The 21,429-nt window shown below is 40.9% G+C and overlaps 1 protein-coding gene across 1 annotated transcript in view; it reads right to left on the bottom strand.

Annotated features, from left to right (window-relative positions):
- clmna (calmin a) overlaps positions 1–15,528 on the bottom strand; it is a 43,359-nt gene extending 27,831 nt beyond the window's left edge. Inside the window, 1 exon segment of the mRNA XM_051078335.1 lies at positions 15,075–15,528. Within this exon segment, the coding sequence (XP_050934292.1) occupies positions 15,075–15,159 (85 nt within the window). The 5' untranslated portion in view covers positions 15,160–15,528.
- Between the last annotated feature and the right edge of the window lie 5,901 nt (positions 15,529–21,429).

Consider the following 21,429-nt stretch of genomic DNA (forward strand, 5'->3'; position numbering starts at 1 on the left):
AGGGACAGACAGCTTTTATCACTGATGGCTGATAATGGGGAATAATTGGCTTGTTCATATAATGTACAGTAAGAAGTCAGTGCACCACGTATGCTGTCAGCATGTCTCCTAGCAACATCAGCTCTCAGCTGTGACTCAGCAGATGCCGTGGGAAACACCCACTCAGAGGTTCAAGGATTAGATGATTAGTTTGTTTTTTCATCATTAGAGGTTACCATTTCTCAGACTAAAAGTGAGGGGAATTCATTTATGGCTGAAAACATACAAATTCCAAATACAAATGTCAATACAAAAAAGACATTAATGTGTAAAAGCAAATTTGTTTGACTGAGCAGAGTCAGTGAAGATGGGTCTCTCCTGCACTGCAAAATTGGATTCTGGTGGTAAATCCAAATCCTGGTAATAAAACAAAACCTCTTCTGATCATCCCCATGTTTATAAGTTTCTACTATCTATAGCTGAAAGTAGAGCTGGGCAATGTAACCACTTCAGTTGATTAATTATGGTTTCTGTTTTAGAGCAATGTCAAAAATGCCCAAATTGCAAAATTGTGATTAGAGACTCCTCTGTGTCACTCAAAGGATAGTAACAGTAACAGGCTGTCATCGTTTCCTTGGAGAAACCTGCACATCTGAGCTTTGCTGGTCAACAACAGGCAGGCAGCTGCAGCTGCTGAGGATGAGAATGATACCAAAAAAAGATTAGGTCATGATTAGGACTGTGCCATATAGCTCACAATAACATCGGTGCCACTTTTTACAAGAAAAAAAAAATCACATCATGATATCAATGATGTAGCAGCATGATGACGTGTTGGGACATACATACAATCCAGTCTTCTCTCATCACAACAATGGCTGGAGCCAGAGCAGCGTATCGACCACTGACAAGGAATTGGTTCCTAAAAGGGGGGAGCTACGTCTGCTGTGTGGAAGAGGTTTGGCTTTAGAAGTCAGACCTCCAACAAGCCACAATTTTCTGCAAGGTTTGCAAGAAAAAGCCACAGCTAAAGACAGCAACACAGCCAGTTTGCTTCACCACCTGAAGCAAAACCACAGATCCAAGTATGACAAAACTCCAAGGTTGTATGAAGACTAGAGTTTAGCCGCTATAGCTGGTGGTGTGTGGCCAAAAAGCAAACCATGACTCAGCCAAGCATCACTGGAGCAGTAGGGAGTGGAACTCTGTATGACAATGGTAGAATGAATTTACGCAACAGGTTGCATTTTTCTTTTTTTCATATTGTCCTGAATATTATTACCACAAATAACCCTGAAATGTCACGATATTATTTTAAGGCTATATCGCCCACCTAGTTGTAATATGGGAATGGTTTGGTTTTGCAAAGTCCAACATGGAAAACCACTCCGGTGCTCTGTAAAAAGTAGAGGGTTACCTATATATAAGCTCTACTAGGGAATAGCAGGTAGATGTAATCACCTTTCAGAAAATATGACATTAAAACTTATTTCTGTCTTTTCAAACTAATTTTCGGCCGCACACCTGGCTGAGGTGTGTGCTCTGCAGCAACTGAGTGGGAACTAGAGGCTAGCATCTGTGACAGTCTGCATCTGAGGTATTTAGGGGATATCTGTAAATTGTAGCTACAGAGAATATCCTGTGTTACAGGAAATACTGTTCAATTAGTTCAACAGCACAAACCAACCAGTTCCAGCACCTGAAACAAAAGCATGCAGTGGAATGGCAGCAATTTGCGTCTCTTGGAGATTATGATGCTAGTTCTTAAAACCACAAGTAAAAAGCAGCACACCTAAGCTACCTAATTTTCCAGGTTATTGTCGTTATTGTTGTCCTGTGTTAATATAATATATATAATATATGGCATATAGTTTTAATGAAGACTCGTCATGAGTTCATGGAGTCATCCATAACGCTAAAAAAAAATAGAGATTTAACTTTTTGGCCTTGTTGAAGCCCTAGTTGAAAGCAAATAAAATAAACTTGTGATCGTATGTGATCGTATCCTCAAAAGGAAGACATAACCTCGATTAATTCTATCTGACTGCACACGTGGCATACTTAAAAGACAACACAAAGTCATAATGGGGTATGATCCCTCACATCATATCAGATAGATTGCCTTTGAGAGAGCTCCTGTCTGAATTGCTGAACTAACTGAGCTGAGAACCCAGCACAGTACACACTGGCTGATGTCATCTCGTATCAAACATCTTCCACATTCCAGCAGATTATACAAACCAGCAGCTTCTCAAAGCAGGCTTCTGGGTACGATTTAACTGATAAGCTCACACAACACCCTACTTGAGCTCTGTAACCAAAAACTGAAACAATGAGTTCAAAAAGGAGGTTGGATTTGGATAAAGAAATAAATAGGTTTTCACCAGGTGTTTAAAGGTAAAAAAGCATTCTGTGTTCACATAGGCAATAATGCCATAAAACATTTTGTGACTGCAAGGGGAAAGCAAAGTGAGAGCTACAGCAGCTCAGGTTGAATCACTGGAAAATTGAAAAGCAATCCCTGGTGGGTGTGTGTTTTTCTGTAGCGCTTAGTGAACACCCCCAGGAGCCACAGGTCAACCTGAGAGCTCGTCTCTTAGAAACACAGCATGGTGAGGCGCACGGTTCTCTGTCATCATTGCTGTTAACACTTTGAAAGCAGGCTCTGCTTCAGAGTGCGTGTTAGTGCCGGACCATATCTCTGGCCCAACAGCACATTTCATAAAAACCCAGGCTTCCAGACCAATTACAGGCTGGAGACAAAGTGAACCCAGGTTTACGTCACCCACTGGTGGAGGTTTATCTCACAATATAACCACTGACCTTTTAAAAAGGGCCGAGGTATTTTTACAGGGGGGGGGGGGGGGGGGGGGGGGCATGGCTTCATAAAAAGAGCACTTCTCAGACTTCTTTCTGAGTACTTACCATGCAGTGGGTTTACAGGTAATTGCTTGGTAAAGACAGTGAGTATGAGTTAAAGCTGCACTGGGTAACAGGAATTTATGTCTGAATCCACTTAAACACTTGGGCAACAACAGACAAAAACATTCCAATTCATATGACCTGACTTTTAGCATGAAATGTGTGTAGTCAAACATAGGTGTTAATGGATGTTACAGCTTACATATGACAGAAAAATGCAAATTTTACTCCATTTCTGATGAAACAGGAGGTCAGCACTGAATGTGAAGAACTGACACCAACTCTATAACTAACCTGTTAGTTTAGGTGTGTAGTCTGTGTATGTCTGATATACAGTGTCCTCAGTACAGTACTGTCCTCTGCATTCAATTACCACTGTGACATATGAAATACAGCCACTGTGGAACTCAGGTGGAAGACGGTAAGAGCTTGCAGCTGTTGCAGATCTGCTCCCTGCATTATTTTAGAGGGAATTTACCCGTAGAATGCTAAAATGGCCTCCTGTTTTTTGTGTACATCTTATCAACACAACGCTTTCATGAGTGTGTTAGTGCACATTAAAATTAGGCATTCAGACATCCAGTCAGGACAGAGAGAAACCATATCTCAGTGTTTCTAGTTGAAGTGAAGATCATGTTAGTCAGAAGGGAAGAGAATACTTATGATAAGGACAGCTTCAACAGAATCTCTGTAGCATAGTCCCCTCCAGCTGAGTGACACAACTGATCTCTCATCACCTCCTACACAGACACCAGGTGATTATTCATCATCTGTCTGTTCCTCACGTGGCCTGTCAGCCCACACTTCAGCACACCTACACTGAGAAACTGAGTTTGCATCTCACGCTTCAGTTTCACTTCATCACTCACTGTGAGTCGAGGTGGGCTGTAAAATCAGAATACTGTGGAGCCCTGGAGTGGTTATAGAGAGAATATACACTGCCCGGCCAAAAAAAAAAAAAAAAAAAAAATTGTCACACACTAATATTTTGTTGGACCTCCTTAGCTCTGATTGTGGCAAGCATTCGCCATGGCATCATTTCGATAAGCTAATGCAACGTCACAACATTGTATTTCTGTACAGAGTTGCATTAATTTTTCACAAAGATTTTCTATTGATAATTGGAGAGTCTGAGCGCTGTGTAAAGTCTTCAGCATATCTCAAAGATTCTCAATGGGGTTAAGGTCTGCACTTTCATTGGGCCAATGAAAATAACATAACACTGCCCAAACAGGCTTGTATGGTAGGCACTGGGTATGATGAGTGCATCACTTCATCCTAAGTGATGTAAATCTGGACTCATAAGACAACCTAACTTTTTTCCATTGCTGCAGAGTCCAATCTTTATGGTCCCTAGCAAACTGAAACCTTTTTTCTGATTAGCTTCATTAATAAGTGGTTTTCCTAAGGCTACACAGCTGTTTAGTCCCAATCCCTTGAGTTCTCTTTGCTTTGTGCGTGTGGAGATGCTCTTACCTATCACTATTACACATAGCCACGAGTTCTACTGTTGATTTGTTGATCCTTCAAGATTTTTGAAACAGAGTAATATCTTCTCCATGACCATGGGATATGTCCTCCGACATGGTTGTTTAGGAAATGAGAAGTTCCTCACTGCATCAGATAGGGTTAAATAACTTCTTGTCAGCTGAAACATATTAATCAGTGCAGTAATTATCCAATGGAAGGCTCTTGCTTATTTGCTTAATTAAATCCAGGTGGTGACATTTTTTGGCCAGGCAGGATATATAAAAGCAGAGGCCTTGTTTTACAACATTAAGCACTCGATATGCTATTTTGTGCACACAAGATACAATTTGTGCACACATTTTGATTAATCTGTGCAGACGTTTTGGTTAATTTGTGCATAAGTGTACATACAGAGAGCAGCACAACAGACCGCATTTCTCCCAGAGCAAAAAGTGCTCTGCACCTACTTTACTTACTGTTGTTAAATTCAATTATTATTAGCTACCAATAATAGCATTATAGCATTATTCATTGATTGGTAAGTGTAATTACATGAAATAAAAACATAATAAATGAAGTAGTAATGAATCATGAAAATGTAAATCTTCCTGGAAAGAGATAATTGGGTCTGCAAACTGGGCAAACAGCTCACCTGTGCATTACCTCACTGAACTACTGCAGCTTTTAACATAGCTTCTAACCTAAGTGTCACAACTGCTTCAGGCTCTCTGTCGCATACCTGGTGCTCCTCAGCTTAAGGTGAAGAAGACCCCAGGCTATAATTATGTCAATAAATTAACAGATTAGGTGAAGGCCAGTATTAGACACACAGGTCAGCACTGTAGCACATATAACAGAGTTAACTGTATTGAGTAAGTTTTAAACTGTTGGGAGTGTCATCCAGCATCTGTGGGATGTACCAGAAGAAGCCAGATGTTGGGAGGCCTCATCCCTCACCCAACTCACAGGACCCAAAAGACCCACCACCACTATCCCAGTCCCAGACACCACAGGACACCGTCAGAGGTCCTGTGTCCATACCCCAACAGGTCAGAGCTGTTTTGGCAGCACAAGGGGGACCTATACAATGTCAGACAGGTCCCACAGATACTGGATCAGATTGGGATCTGGGGAGTCTGGAGGCCAGGTAAACACCTTAGGCTGTTGTAGTGTCCCTCAAGACATTTCTGAGCAGTTTATATGGTGGGTGCACTACTACCTACTGGGGGAGGCTCCTGCCATTGGGGAGTGCTGTTGCCAATGGGGGGGGGGTGGGGGGTGTGCTTGGTCTACAACAATGTTTAGGTTGATGGTACCTGTCAGTAACATCCAGATAAATGTGGGACCCAGAGTTGCCCAGCAGAAAATTATTTTACCAAGTTGATCAGCATTAAGTATATCTAACACTGATCACTGTCTTAGTTTAGTGTAATAGCAAGTTAACATTGCTAATTAGCATTGACCATAAAGTAGAGCATGGCAATTCATTGTTTGCAGATATTGGTCATAAAGCAAAGTAATGTATGGATTTAAATCAGAGGATCATCGGCATCATTAGAATTCATCCTCAGGCATCAATGAGTGTCTGAATCCGAGTCTGCCAGGTCTGTGGGAAAGAGGGAATGAGAAAGTGGTTGAATAGGTGAGTTAGTTGGTGGCTTAAAGTGTGTTGTTAAGAGTGAGTGATGAACATGAAAGGATATAATGCACAGAAAGACAGACTCACAGGAAACAGAAATCAAGGGAAACAAGCTCTTGATAAAACTGTTCAGGATTATACTGTAGCTTATAGCAAAATGAATTTAAAACTGTAGTTATAAGTATTTTTCAACTACTTGATGTTATTAAATGAGTCGACTGAGCGCCTCTGTTGTTTTGACCATTCTCAACCTGTGGAGGCAGTCCTCTGCTCATACAGTAGCTGGAGCAGAGGACGACAGACTTCTGTCTCACAAAAAACAGAACCAGAGAGAAGCTACAGCTACTTTGTCTAAGCAAATGAATATTATATGCAAAGTCTGAAACTGAAAAAACCTGCGTGTACACTGCTGCAGCACTTTGCATAAAACCACCTGAATTCTACTGCAGAGGTAACCAACTTTGTAGAAGTGTATTCTTTTAAGCCTACATAAGAAATGACAACACACTTTTTGGTGAAGGTGGTAGGATATTTCTAAGTCATGATATAATCAGTATGTTACCTAATCATGATTTTAAACAGGTTATTTTAGTATTATATCATGAGTATAACCTGGTGGGCTGCTAATTTATTTATTTATTCTGAGGCACATTGTTTGCAGTACATACTAATTGTGAGCAGGTCTGAGTGTCCTCTCTGAGAATGCAGTTCGAGCACTGAATTGCTTTGTGAATGACAAAACTTAGGAGTGTGAGTGGGTCAGAGAGGAGATTCTTTATAATAAGGACGTTCTGTGAATATAGCACTGGTCATAGATTTGCAGTGTGTGCTCTAGGTCCAACCTGCAGCTCTATAATCGCTGGCGGTCTGAGAGTATGAAAAATGCAATTTCATTTGCAGTATAATGTAGGTCTTCCAGTCGACTGTCATGGCCTGTAACATGTGCTGCCTCTTTATTCTGCTGCTACTCAGTAAATATCAGCCGGAGGGTTTGTACAGAGAGAGCTTATTTGCTGTGACAAACAGACATCTGAAACAGTTTAAAGGCAGTTTAAAAGCTCTGCCACAGGAACAACTGACAGTATGGAAGAGGAAATTCAGAGAGAATGAGAGGATAAACGAAATAGAAGGGACCTTTGTTGTCCCACCCCCTCTGACCTCTAGAAAACTCATAGCAGCAAGTTTGTGAAGACTGAAGGCTCTGTGCTGTCCACCCTGCTCCTGGTATGTAGGGGGGGGACTGGGCGCACGTTCAAGTCCCATGAGAGCAGCAGAGGCTACGCTGTCACTGCTGTTTGCAGACAGTCTCACTCAGACAGTGGAGAGACAACAGAGGCACAGTGGGAGAAGCCTGTTTGTTTGGCTTGTCTGAACTTTTCTTGACACGCTGAAGTTTGCCGTTCAGCTCAGTGGTTTATGGGAAATCCTTTACACATTCTGCCTCTCAGAATAGATACGCAACTGCACCACTGCACAGGACTGGACACGTACACACTGACAGATGGTGACTGCACACACCTTTATGTAGTGTCAGTTTCAGAAGCATGGGCTTCTGCAGCAGCAGGGACAGGTAGACTGGTCAGAACTGAAGGAAGAATGAATGCAGCCAAATACAGAGAGGTCGCTGACGAAAACCTTCTCCAGAGTGAACATGACCTGAGACTGGGTCGATGGTTCAACTTTCAGCACAACAATGACCTGAAGCATACAGCCAAGACAACCCTGGGGTGGCTACAGGACTAAGGCTGGGCGATAAGGCAAAAAATATGATCATAATTTTTTTCTAAATTGATTGTCATCAATATTTATCACAATATATAATCTGTGAGTTTGAAGACTTCCCTTATAATGACTGAAGCCTGAAGAAACCAGTAGGCTCATTAGTTAAACTTATTAATCAAAATAGAATAACAATTTACTATGCACGTTTTATCTGCCTTAACTAAACATTAAAAATTTACTTGTGTGGGAGCTTATTCAAAAATGTAAATAAAACAAAAACCTGTGACAATTATGATCACAGATTCCTTTGACAGGGCCTTCTTTGTAGTGGTGCAAATTAGATTGTTATATCCACGCTTCCTTTCCATTGCTTTTCATATGGGGCAATGGCCGAAAAAGACGAAATTTTAGTTTTGGTACAGCCCTGTTAGCCCTGCTAGGACTTGTGGTGTGGATAAAAAAAAAAAAAAAAAAACAGCCAAACCTTCATCCAAACCTTCATCTGTGCTGTCGCTGGATGACACCTTTTCAGCTGACTGAAAAGATTAGTTGTGTTTCCATCTTTGTTGTTACTGACCAGTGACATGTTTTGCGACCGTTGCTTTTAAGGTAACCAAACCACTTCCATATAATCGGCATGGTCTAACCTTTTTTGTCAACAGTTTTCTGTTCAGAGGATAATGGGAGTTCTTTACTCTGACTTTTGTGCCTTGACAGTTCCACTCATCTTTCTTACTTGTCCACAGCTTTCTTTACTGTTGGTCCAACAATGCTTTGTGACAGGAAATGGGCGTGTACTTTGACGTGCAGCCAAAAACTACTGCCTGACTGGCCGTTGTCATGTGCCTTTGTAATGCTGCCATGTAATAGGTTGTTAGAATAAAATGCCCAAAACAAATAAAAATGCCCTGAGCTTATCATCACAATTGACATAAATTTTATTACGATCCCAGATCGAGATCGTTTTATCGTCCAGCCCTATTCAGGACAAGTCTCTGACTGTTCCTGAGTGATCCAGCCAAAGCCCAGACACATCTGTGAATGCTTCTTGCTTGAATGCTTCTGCAAATGAGAGATTTGGGTTTTTTTTTTTAAATAAATCTGCAAAATGTCGAAAAACATATTTTCACTAAAATGCAATTTTATTCATTCCCAATTAAATTTACTGCACAATAAAATGTACAAAAAGTGACAGACAGGTCACATTTAGCAAGCATGCTGCCCCAAAATATGAATGAACAGTACCTTTGTATTGATGGCAAGTGGTCATTGTGTAACCAAAATAATGCACTGAAACCCTTATAGTTAACAATAAGTAATGCCTCTGCCTTATATTATGTGTACTTTTACAAAAACACCTGCCTTTGGATCATCGGTTTCATACAATGGCTGAAAATAAGAAGACAGATCAAAGAAGGAGACAGCAGGAAGATTCTGACCAGGAAAATCCCATAGATTATGTACACTTGTTCACTAGAAGCATTTGAAGCAAAGGGTCAAGTACAGGACAGCAGCACACTATGATCCATACTGTTATCGAAATGACCACCTGGCACTACATTCCAAAGATTAGAAGAGCTTTGCCCCGTACTGGAGGCAGAACATTCTTTAAAAAGAAACTTTGTGTTGGCACTGACTTTGTCAGCCTTGGGTCAAACGCTACTTTATTCCTCAAACAAGTGGGCGAAGCTGTAGCTTAGTAACAGCCAAAACACAATCAAGTCCTGTAGACAGACAGACAGGCAGGCAGACAGACAGACAGACAGACAGACAGATAGATAGATAGACAGATAGATAGATAGACAGACAGATAGACAGATAGATAGACAGACAGACAGACAGACAGACAGATAGATAGATAGATAGATAGATAGATAGATAGATAGATAGATAGATAGATAGACAGATAGATAGATAGATAGAAAAAAAAAAAAAAAAAAAAAAAAAAAAAAAAAAAGATAGATAGATAGATAGATAGACAGATAGATAGATAGATAGACAGACAGACAGACTAGATAGACAGACAGACAATAGATAGATAGATAGATAGACAGACAGACAGACAATAGATAGATAGACAGATAGACAGATAGATAGACAGATAGATAGATAGATAGATAGATAGACAGATAGATAGATAGATAGATAGATAGATAGATAGATAGATAGATAGATAGATAGACAGATAGACAGATAGATAGACAGATAGATAGATAGACAGATAGATAGACAGATAGATAGATAGACAGATAGATAGACAGATAGATAGATAGACAGATAGATAGATAGATAGATAGATAGATAGATAGATAGATAGACAGATAGATAGATAGGTAGATAGATAGATAGATAGCCTGATTTTTTTTCATACATATTATGGGGCAAGCTTAAAAAATGCTGGACCTAACATCTTCCATGATGCAACATGACAGCATCTTTCTTTAGACTATTTCTTCCTTGGTAAAAGTCCACATCTCTCAAACTCTGTCCCTCCTTTGTAATGCAGAATTTCTGTTTGGAGTCTCAAAGCCCATGCTGACATTATTCTGATGATGCCATCAGAGCCTTAATCTGAAAATAATACACATGATCAATCCAGCACTGTGCTTGAGCTCACACCAGAGATGTGAACTACACTCAGAGAGAAACCTGCATCCCAAAGAGGTGGGTGGCAGCATGTGGTTGTGTGGTTGTGTGTGGTTGTGTGTGTGTGTGTGTGTGTGTGTGTGAGAGAGAGCAACAGAGAGAGAGCGGGTGAGCTGTGTGGGATGTGGGAATGTTCAGGGACTCCAGCACTGTAATGCGGAGGGAACTGCTTTCCCTCTCTCCTCGTCTCATCGTGTGTTATGTAACAGCCTCCAGGCCATTGTTTTAAAGCACTAGCTGCTCTTCCAGCTTTCATGCAGAGAAACACAGCCACTCATCCGATGGCTTGGGCTCATCTGTGTGTTGCAGAGAATGTGGACAAAAGCACTAAACTTCTGAATCTTTTCAAGCGGCTGGGAAAAGTCCAAGTTCACAGGAAAAGCTCAGTTTAGTGAAAGAAGAAACGCTCAGAGCTGAAAACCCTCATGCAGCCAACATGTGCGGAGAATCTGCAGCCTACTCATTAGTGTACGTACTCCAGCAGAGGACAGGACAGGATTTGAGGCTGATAGAGCATGATTAGCACATTCTTGGGGGCTTCACACATTGTAGCTCACATTGCCTTTGTCCAATCCAATGTGTCCTGTACAAACATGTGATACTTCCAAGTACTCTGGCTGCAAAGTGACCCACAACGACCTCAATTGTACAATTTCCTGCTGGTGAACATTCATATGAGCATGTAAAAGTGGTATCACCTGAAACTGATAAAGTAGCAGAATGAATCTTTAAACTGAAGACATTCTGGTTTTCCTCTCTAAAACCCAAAACTATTAAAACTTCTGACATATTTCCTGAATGGTTACACACACATACATTCTGTTTTAGAACACCCCTATTTTTCCAGTTTATATTGAAGTTCAGAACAGTTTAAGCACAGTAAAAAACAGCTTACGTAGCCAAATCTGAAAAACATACATTTCAGCATTATTACATTTTCTTGGATGAAGTGTGATGTGTTAACAACAAAGAGCTTCTCTGCAGCAGTGGAAGCAAATGAAGCCTTGAATTGTAATGCAAATAATTCCTACAACCCTCTGTCTGAGCAAAGGCAGTGTCGGAACACTGCTACTCCCTCTGATGCATCACACACTGTACAGCAGAAAATAGTCTGTATATTGATATCAGAATGGAGAGAAAAATGCAGCAACAAAGGAAGACAGGCTGTTTGGTCAGGGCTTCATCCTACAGCAGGATAATGACTCAAAGCATAGGTCCAGTCCATGACAGAACTACCATAGAAGAAAAGAAGTAGATGACTGACTGAAACGGGCAGCACAGTCTCTTCTCCACGCTCTCCAAACGAGCTGGTTTGAGATGAACTGGACAGAAGGTCAAAGTAAAACAACTAACAAGTGCAACACATTGTGGGAACTTGTGCAACTGTGCATGAGCTCCAACAATGTTTGAGTCCCACTGCTAGAAAGAATGTTGGGATTGTGTTCCACTGTTTCAAGACTCCCTGGCTCCCTTTTTAAAAAAATCTTATTTATTTATTTTTATTATTCAGTTGTTTATATTTATTTCTATGTCTTAATTTAGAGCACATGGAGACATTAAACTAGGGGTGTAACAATGCACCGTGACATCGGGATACGCCGATATGGCATCGTGACGCTGAAAAACTGTATCGTGATGTAACCGATAAAGTGCGTGCTGTGTCCTGAAGTAATCTTTAACACTTCCTCTAGTATTCTCTGCCACCTATAATATGAAGTGATGGTTTGAATGCATCAGGATATGTCTGCTCTGCCTGTTGCAGGCTTTGGGATGAAGTGGGTTAGGGTGGAACAAAGCTTTCTTTCTCACCACACTCATTAAATCAATTACTTCCACTTTAAAGAGCAATTGTTGTTAGTCTGCTCCTCTAATCTTTGTAAAGCCCTGTTTGGCAAACTGGCAACACTTACAACATATTGGATATTCCCACATGATTTAGAGGTTCACTCCAGTTCAAAAAGCAGAGCTGAGATCTGTCAACATGCAGGAACGCCAGAGCAATTACAGGCCATGTTAGTGGTACACTGGGATGTTCTGTGTTATATCTTAAACATGTAGCTAATTATGTCAATATTAGCCTGTATGGTTGTGTTCAAGCATGGTCTATACATGCATATGAAAATACTTGCTTTTAACTATAGTGCTCTTCTTGGGAGGGAGGGAGCTCGGAGTAGAACTGCAGCTCCTTCATGTCACAAGGAGTTAAGGTGGATCAGGCATCTGATTAGATGCTTCCCTGGGCATCTTCCATTGGAGGTTCTTAGAGCATATCCAACTGGTAGGAGGCCCAGGGTAAACCCAGAACATGCTGGAGAGACTATATATCTCATCTGACCTGGGAACACCTTAAAATCTCCCCAGGAGGAGCTGGAAAATGTTGCTGCAGAGAGGGGCATCTGGACTATTTTCCTTAAGCTGCTGCCGCTGCAACCAAACTCCAAATAAGCAGCACAAATGGATGGATGGATGGATGGATGGATGGATGAATGGATGGATGATGGATGGATGAGTGGATGGGGATGGATGGATGGGTGGATGGATGGATGGATGGATGGATGATGGATAGATGGATGAATGGATGGATGGATGGATGGATGAGTGGATGGGTGGATGGATGGATGGATGATGGATAGATGGATGGATGGATGGATGGATGGATGAGTGGATGGGTGGATGGGTGGTTGGGTGGATGCATGCTGTCCTCTAACTTTAACTATTTCTGGTGCATATATTGATAAATAATACCAAAAAACAATTAAACTTTTAACTGCCAACAATAAAAAAACTTTACATTGCAGATTTTTTTTCCCAAATTATGTGATCTGAGTAGAGAACTGAAAAAGTCAGTCAGAATATATCACAGGCTCACAAATAAGAGAGCCAGTAAACCTTTAGAAGATTATTTTACACAAATTTGTGGTTCCAAATTTTAGTGAAGATCAAAAATGAACCTCATCGTTGCAGAAATCTCCAGTGGGTACAGTGAAATTTAAGTGAAAATATTTCACTGATCTCATCAACATCAACAGTGAGCATGAGGTTTTGGTGTTGCAGAGAGTGGTACAGTGGTTAATTTCACCTTTAACACTGTCACAAGTTATTCTTAAAAGCTGGGTTCCCTTTTGGATAGAATCCAATCAAACAAGAGCTGCAGAATAAATCTATGCACACATATGGATACTTAAAAGCCAAAACTGATACTGAGTCAGTATTAGTGTTCTGCCACCAATATTCAACATTCACAAATACAATGTTTAGGTTGAAACAAGTCAAAACAAAGAATATTACTGGATGCATTATGTCCAGTGTTTCTGAAATCTCACCCATACTAGAAAATCGGAATATCTTGGTCTCTGCTGCTTAGATTTGGACCGTTCGTATGTTAACTGTCTCTCATGAACTTTATGGAAGAGAAATGTAAAAGTGTTCCTTTAAGTGCTTTTTGCAAATACAGCTAAATCCACGACCTGTGGGGGCCAGCGCATCTATATTCAAGAGTTTTTAAAAACTCTGATAATAATTAATCGGCAAGAGGGTTTTTAGGTTAAAAGTCAATCCTGATACAGATCCTTTAGATTTGTTTTTGTCTTTGAAACTGTGGCCAAGGCTCATACAGAGCAAAATATTAACAGATGAAATAAATCTACTTGTCAATGCTCTCTGGTGGACAAATGAAGTAATGGTGACAGATTTTCATTCTACTTCTAGTCTGGACATACGACATGATCGTCTGACTGTACTGAATTGGAAGTGTTGACAGCTCCTCCAAACGTCCACACCTGATGCCACCACACCACAGTGACACGCTGGCTGTTGTGGAGGAGAGGTGGGAGCCAACGTAATCATTTAAATACAGAGATAAACCCCACACATTTTCAACACTCTCTCCTTGGAGGGCATTCATGTGTCCACATGAAAAGTGACAGAATTAATCATATAGCAAATGTTTTTTTTTTTTTTTTTTTTTTTTTTAAAGGAGAGCTAAAAAGAGAAGAGCTTACTTTCTAACTTCAGATGACTGACCAGTTAACTCGAGGAACAAAATCATATGCCAAATGAATGTATGTAATGACAATGATACTTAAATTTTGCTGCAAATATACTAAGTGAAGACTATACTGGGAGTGTTCTGAATAATGCCTTTAAAGGATCAGATATAATATTGTAGAGGGTGGGATCAGAGAGTGTCTTAAAGTTAAATGATTCATCGGTAATCAAAACAGTTGATCATGATTTTTCTATCAGTCCACTCATCAGTTAATTGATTATATATTTTAGCTCTAACTGGAATGTCTCGTGCACAGTCAAATGAACCCTGAGCTCCTATTTTTAAAGAGCACAGCAGAGAGTTTCTTCCAGGGACCAAACTCGCTGTTTACAGTCTCCGTTCTTTATACACAATGAGCACTTCATGAATTACCCCCCGAGTACAGACTGCGATATGAGGCTCTGTGGTGAAATGCGGACCTCTCTGAGCCTCTGTTGGCTGCTGCGCGCGCTGAAAAGCAACGAAACATAATCAAAAGTTCCCAAAACCCGAAAACCATTCCGAAAGTCACTCTCACACACAGTTTGCACACACACACTTTGCAGTGAAGTTGTGCATGCGTGGCCGGCCAGGCCACGGTGAGCTCCCGCAGCTCACCGTCTTATTAAACAGCAGTAATATCACCACAACTCGTCGGGATGCTCCTACCTTGCAGATTCTGCACTCGGATGTCGCTGATCTGCCCGATAAATTCCTCCCGCTCGAACCAGTCTTCCCATTCGTGTCCAGCCATCTGGAGCCGCGGACGGTGCTGCAGGGACCCTGGGCAGGAACACTCAGAAAAGCTTCCCCCCCACCACCACCACCACCGGCTGCAAGAGGAGACGTTGCTGCAGCGGGCAGGCGGGCTGTCTATTGTCCGGGCGGCCGACCGGGGACCATGCAGGCCGGGCACTCGGGGTGAGAACGGGAGGGGTTTCAGTTAGCGGCCGCGGGCATCGCCGGTGTTTACTCTGCGGGTTTCTTCCCGATGGAAGCGATGGAGCTCTGAGATAAACGTCCGGAGAGATGAGTGGAGAGCAGGGGGAGGAAGGAGCTGCAGCACCTGGTTGGTATTTCCGAGGTGGGATGGAGCTGATCCAGTGCCCGCCCACCTCTCTCTCTCCTCTCTCTCTCTCTCTCTCTCTCTCTCCTCACTCACACACATGCACACAACAACAACCAATCTGAAGTTGTCCCCTTAAATTCTTCGACATTATGGTTTAATTATTAAGGAAAATAGTTAACAGATGAATTCATAATTAAATAGTCATTAGTTGCAGCTCTATTTACAAAAAGGGGAAAACAAGTTAAATGGAGACTGCTCTCCTATAAAAAAAAGAAAGAAAAATGAATGGAAATAGTTCCTTTTTAATGTTAGGCGACCTCTAGCTCACATAGTTTCTTATGATGGAAGCAAAAGAGGAAGTTAGGTGACACAGTGTACAGAGTGACAGAGTGTGTGTTGGGAGGAGGATGGGGTGGATGGATGGGCTGACCAAACACAGAACCTTTACACAGGAGACAGCTGTTCTGTTCATTTTCATTTTGCTTTCACTGACCATTCCATGACCTTAACTGTATTGTAACCATGACAATGACAGTCCTCTAACTTTAAAGAGATACTTATATTAACCAAACCTAAACCTAACCAAACCATGACCAATTGACCAATCCACGTTAAGGTTGACAGATGGTCTGGTATGCCTCCTGCTGGTACACTCCTATCATAGACTGTGTCATGAGAAGCCAAACTCGAGGCTTTAGAGCAATGGCCAACAAACCAATGGGTGATATCACTATGGCTCCATCCATCTTTTATATACAATCTACACTGATAAGCCATAACATTATGACCACTGGTGGACTTTGTCACGTACCACCCACCTACATATTGTAACAAACCAAGCACACACCCCTCCAATGGCAGCAACACTCCCCAATGTCAGGGGCCTCCCCCCGCAGGATAATGCTCCCACCACAGCACAAAAACTGCTCAGAAATGTCTCCAGGAACACAACAAAGAACCAAAGCTGACCTGGGCTCCAAACTCCCCAGATCCCAATCTGATTCAGTACCTGTGGGACCTGCCTAATATTGCCTAGGTCCCCCTCATACTGGCAAAACAGCTCTGACCTGTTGGGGCTTGGACATGGGATCTCTGAAGGTCTCCTGTAGTGTCTGGCACCGGGACATTGGCAGCAGATCCTTTGGGTCCTGTGGGGGCCTCCATGGATCTGACTTGTTCTGGATCATCCCACAGATTCTGGATCAGATTGGGATAACAATACTACAAATCTGACCAGACATTCAATGCCAGCTGTTAGTATTGACAGCTTCCCATCTAAAACAATCTACTGCTGGGCCCAGTTCATGTCACTCTCTATCCACAGAGTATGGTTAACAGGTCAAATGAATGAACCTGTAAACATGTTCAGAAGAGCAGTGCAGCGTAAGGTGCAAATGTAAAGACAGAAGAAAAAGATATTTCAATCATTACTGACAATCTCCTTGTAATGTGCTCGTAGGTGGCTGATGGTGGGGTCTGTTTGGTTTGCTCTTGTTTTCAGCTCAGCTGGTTATGTAACACTCATTCATCATTAATACAGAAGTATAAGTTCCAACCATGCTGCCAGCCCAGGTCCTCCACTGCTTATTCCCATGTGTAGAAGGCATTGGTTTCTATGTACCAGAAGATTGGTTTCTGTAAAGGGAATGAAGTGTTTGAACAGGACACAAAAAACTTTCATGACCTAACTACAGGTTGCAATTGTTGAATGAACAGAACATACTTTAACATGATTATGTCACATATATGTACGTATATATAATATATATTATTGACTTTGGAAACAGTAGTTGGATTAAAAACAATGAAAAAGTCTTAACACAAGTTCTATTTACTAACTTTTTCTGGAGTATTAACACCAGTCAATGGCTGGAGTCCACTAGTTGCCATGGAGATGGCTCATTTCTCATCAAGTGACCTGAATACGGAACCTCAGTCATGAGATAAGGGATGGTTGCATGTGGGGAGACGGTAACCCCTGCCTCTGTTTAAAAGCAGTCTCTGGTGTCAGATATGAATTCAGTCAGGTGTTGACAAACAGCTAATGCTTTGTCTTACTGCTGGTAAGTGACCTCTGAGTTAAAGGAAACTATCTGGTGTTATTCTATTTTTTTATTTTATTACCATTGCACTGGGTGACATGTTACTTCATTAACATGAATACACACAGTTTATTCTGACTCAGTCCCATATACACCATCTCACTGCCCCAAATACTCAGTAGAGAATCAAGAGTCCTATTTTTGTAGTGGCACAACAAGCAGCACTCTGGCAGTTTGTTTTTTTGACCTTGAAGTTTGCTTTGCCTGTTGTGTGGTGTTTTGATGCCCTGTGCACAGATGGGAACAGAGTCACAAGCAGGTGGGAGGTTTAATCAAATCAGGTAATGCAAATTGAGCTGCTGGTATTTTAATGGAAGATGTTTCTCAGGGCTTTATTTTCGCTTCGTACCACTTGGGTGAGGTGTTATTTTCCCGAGGTGCACTCAGGTTATTTCTTCAAGTGCACCTGTTCGGTATCTTGGTGACTCGGTGTGCTGTGTAGACGGGGGGGGGGGGTGTTTGCTGATGTAAATCCAGTGGTGTGCTGCAAAATTTGTGCCAAGAATGAGTACGATTTACATTGTTCACCAGCAGTTTGCTCAGAGCATGCTGACCACTCAGAGAACTTTTGTTATGTATTGTTAATCTCTCCAATTTTATTCTGACATGTGATCATGCAGACATTATGGTATTAATACCAGTCAGACAGGATAAAGATGAATGAGTGATCTGCAGCAGTTAATAGGCGGTCTATCCTGAAGGCCTTCCCTTTACTGTGGTGAGTCTCTTTACAGTCGTCTGAAGGCAGCAGGTGTCTGTTTCATCCTGTCTCTACGAGTGGTGTTGTCACTGTCAAGTCACAATTACACATGGCAGATTTTTTTTCTGCATTTTGTGCAACAAAACACAACAAAATGACCACAAATGGTTTCTATGGTTTAAAGTACTTCTGTTTAAATCAAAGGTCTTGTTTTGATTATTCTACAGTTTTTACTGTAAATCAACAGGCATGCTGGTTGGATACTGACACACTGAAAACACAGACTCATGAAAAATCTTAGATCAATTAAAACTTCTCCCTCGGCTGACGACTCCCTCTGGGCTGTCCAGTCCTTCCCCCTGCATCCAAAACACTGGATAAAAGTACGTGGAGCTTCACATTTTCAACATGGTGATTGAAAAATCATCAACATATCCAAAGTGAATTCATACATGAATTCAACTTTAAAGAGTCCTAGCCTGCACCTAGCAGGATTCCCAGTCTGTCAGCACATCATGATGGGGAAAGTCCTGTGTTCAAAGGGGACTGAAGTAGTGAATGTGATTGATCATGATAGTCACCACTTCTAACATGAGCACAGGAGCTGCTGCATGAGTGTAAACATGAGACATAAGACACTTTAATTATTTTATTAACAAGAGCAAACTCAATGCTTGGAGCAATGACTGAATAATGCTTAAAATGTATTAATGTATTAATGAACATCCAACCAGCAGATGTGTTTAAACTGCCATAAAAATGAATGTATACAGTGGTTGTAGCAGGAACATCAGTAAATCAGTCTGCACTGGTGTCCACAGCTTCTCCTCCAGTTCATTCATTCATGTCGTTTATGAGGGAGGAGAGGAGACACTGAGTTGCAGCAGCTCATCAGTCATGTAGGTTGGTCTGTCTTGTTTTATGTTTTATTACTGAAATGCAGGACCACATGCTGTTTTGTCACATTTTCTGGTATTATTATAACTTGAAATACAGTGGTATTAAACCTGAAATAGTGTGAGATCGGTGCAGTCATATACACACATAAACATTTCATCAACTGCTGTGTGTTCATGTAATTCAGCTTTGTAGCATCCAGATAACAATGATTTCTACAGCCTCCAATTTATCATGATCATACAGTAATTCAACACTGATACATTATCACTAGTCCAGTCACATCCTGTGTGTGTATGTGTTCTGTGTAATGGTCATTCAAGATGACAATCACTGGGTTGTTAGAGCTTAACCAAGTGTATTTGGAGTCCAAATAGAATCTGAGTGAAAATCTTCTTTGAATCAGAAAAATCTTCAGTTTTATAACTAAAGTCCAGTGAAAGCTTGATTCTTAATACTCTAATTCTCTTCTGATGAACTATTATAATGGTTCAACAAAATCTCCTAATCACTTGCAGGTAGGATTATGTGAAAACAAGTAGAACGCTGGTTTAGTATTTCTACTTTGTGCTTTAACTGCAGCTGAACATCGCTGCAGAGTGAATGTGTCGTTGAATAACTGTGACACTTTCTGTGCAGCAGGTCATTAAATCCAGGCTGAAACTGTGTCTGGTCTCTGTACACTGTCACCACACAGGAAATGAGGATCATATTAGTGACGCATGTATATACACATCATATCTCAGTTTACAGTGGTGCTTCAAGGCTTGGAGGTGAGAGTGTACACAGGCAGTGAGCTGACAAAAGTTCAGTTTCCATTCTTTTTTTTTTTCTATTCTTTTTTTGTTCAGAAGGTGACACAAAACCATTTCTAGCTAGAGGACAGTGTAGGGTGGGACTGAGTAGATATTCATTCTAATTATAATCATCAATATGATGTCTGTTATGTTGTACAGGCTTTAGCCTTTGATTAAACTGCATTATTTTATTCATTATTTTCTTTCTTTGACTCTTTTTGTGTCAAATCTCATTCCACCCAAATCTCATTGCATTGGTAGGATTATACTTTATTTAGTCATTTCATTTTATGCTTCGTAGTTTTATGCTATCAGTCCTATTCCACTATGTTTCACTACATTTCTCCTAAAGCTTAAAGTTGCCAGTTACTTTGCAGATCCAGTTTAACACAAAATACTGCTGCTGATGAAATGTTCATACATCTATATGACTGCAATCAACAATCCCACCTATACCAGCTCTAACATTAAAGTGATGCGCTCAGTAATGGATTCATAATTATCCAATAATAATAATAATAATAATAATGTGCATTTTTCTGACAAGGGCTGTTCTGAGTAATGAGTACTTTCCTTCTGGTGCTTTATATTTTGATGCTAATGTTTTTTTGTTTTTTTTTACTTTGATGTTAAATTCAGCGATTTCACCTGAGTATTTCTACACTGCTACTCTTACCTAAGTCAAAGCTCTGAGTACTCTCTGCACTGCTGAAGATGGCTACAAAATGCTAAATGGAGAATAACAACAACAGAAAGTTTTTTGAGTCATAGGTGAGCATTTTGAAAAAAAAAAAAAGTGTTTTGCTTGTTTGAGATGAGAAGATTAATATCAATCTCATGCATGTGAGTTAGTTACAGTGCTGGATTTAGCTGGTTAGCCTAGCTTAGCATGAAGACTAGACGAGGAGGAAGCTGCTAGCCTTGCTCTGTGCAAAGATCGCACCTACAAACAGCTCACTGATTAACCTGTTGTACCTTATTTACATAGTGTGTATATAAACAGGAATGACAATTTTTGGTTCTGCTTTTAGTCTTCATGCTAAACTAGGCCAACTGCAGCTCAGCATATGGCACTGTCTACGAGCACAGCAGTATTAGTTTAAGGTAACACAGAAGCTTTCCACAGCATTCCCCTGTCTGTGCACACACAACACACAAAACCCAGTCTTTCTGCCCCGGCTATCTCCATGAGAGTCATCCTTGCTTTCCTAAATTGGGAAGCCAAGCAAATAAACATTAGTCAGTGGATTAAAATCTTCTCGATTGAATATTACTCAGTGGGAACATACAGTATTTGCCACTCAAAGAAAATAAATGATACACTTCTTGAAAACTTGGGACTAAATTTATCACCAATCTCAGTCTTCATTTTGGTTTAAGCAGTTAGCAAATGCCACCAAACCAACCCCATCTCCATACTCACACAGTGACACACATATCATACACTCAATATGAGGTA

This window comes from Lates calcarifer, linkage group LG19, assembly GCF_001640805.2.
Source record: "Lates calcarifer isolate ASB-BC8 linkage group LG19, TLL_Latcal_v3, whole genome shotgun sequence".
NCBI classification, from domain to species: domain Eukaryota; kingdom Metazoa; phylum Chordata; class Actinopteri; family Centropomidae; genus Lates; species Lates calcarifer.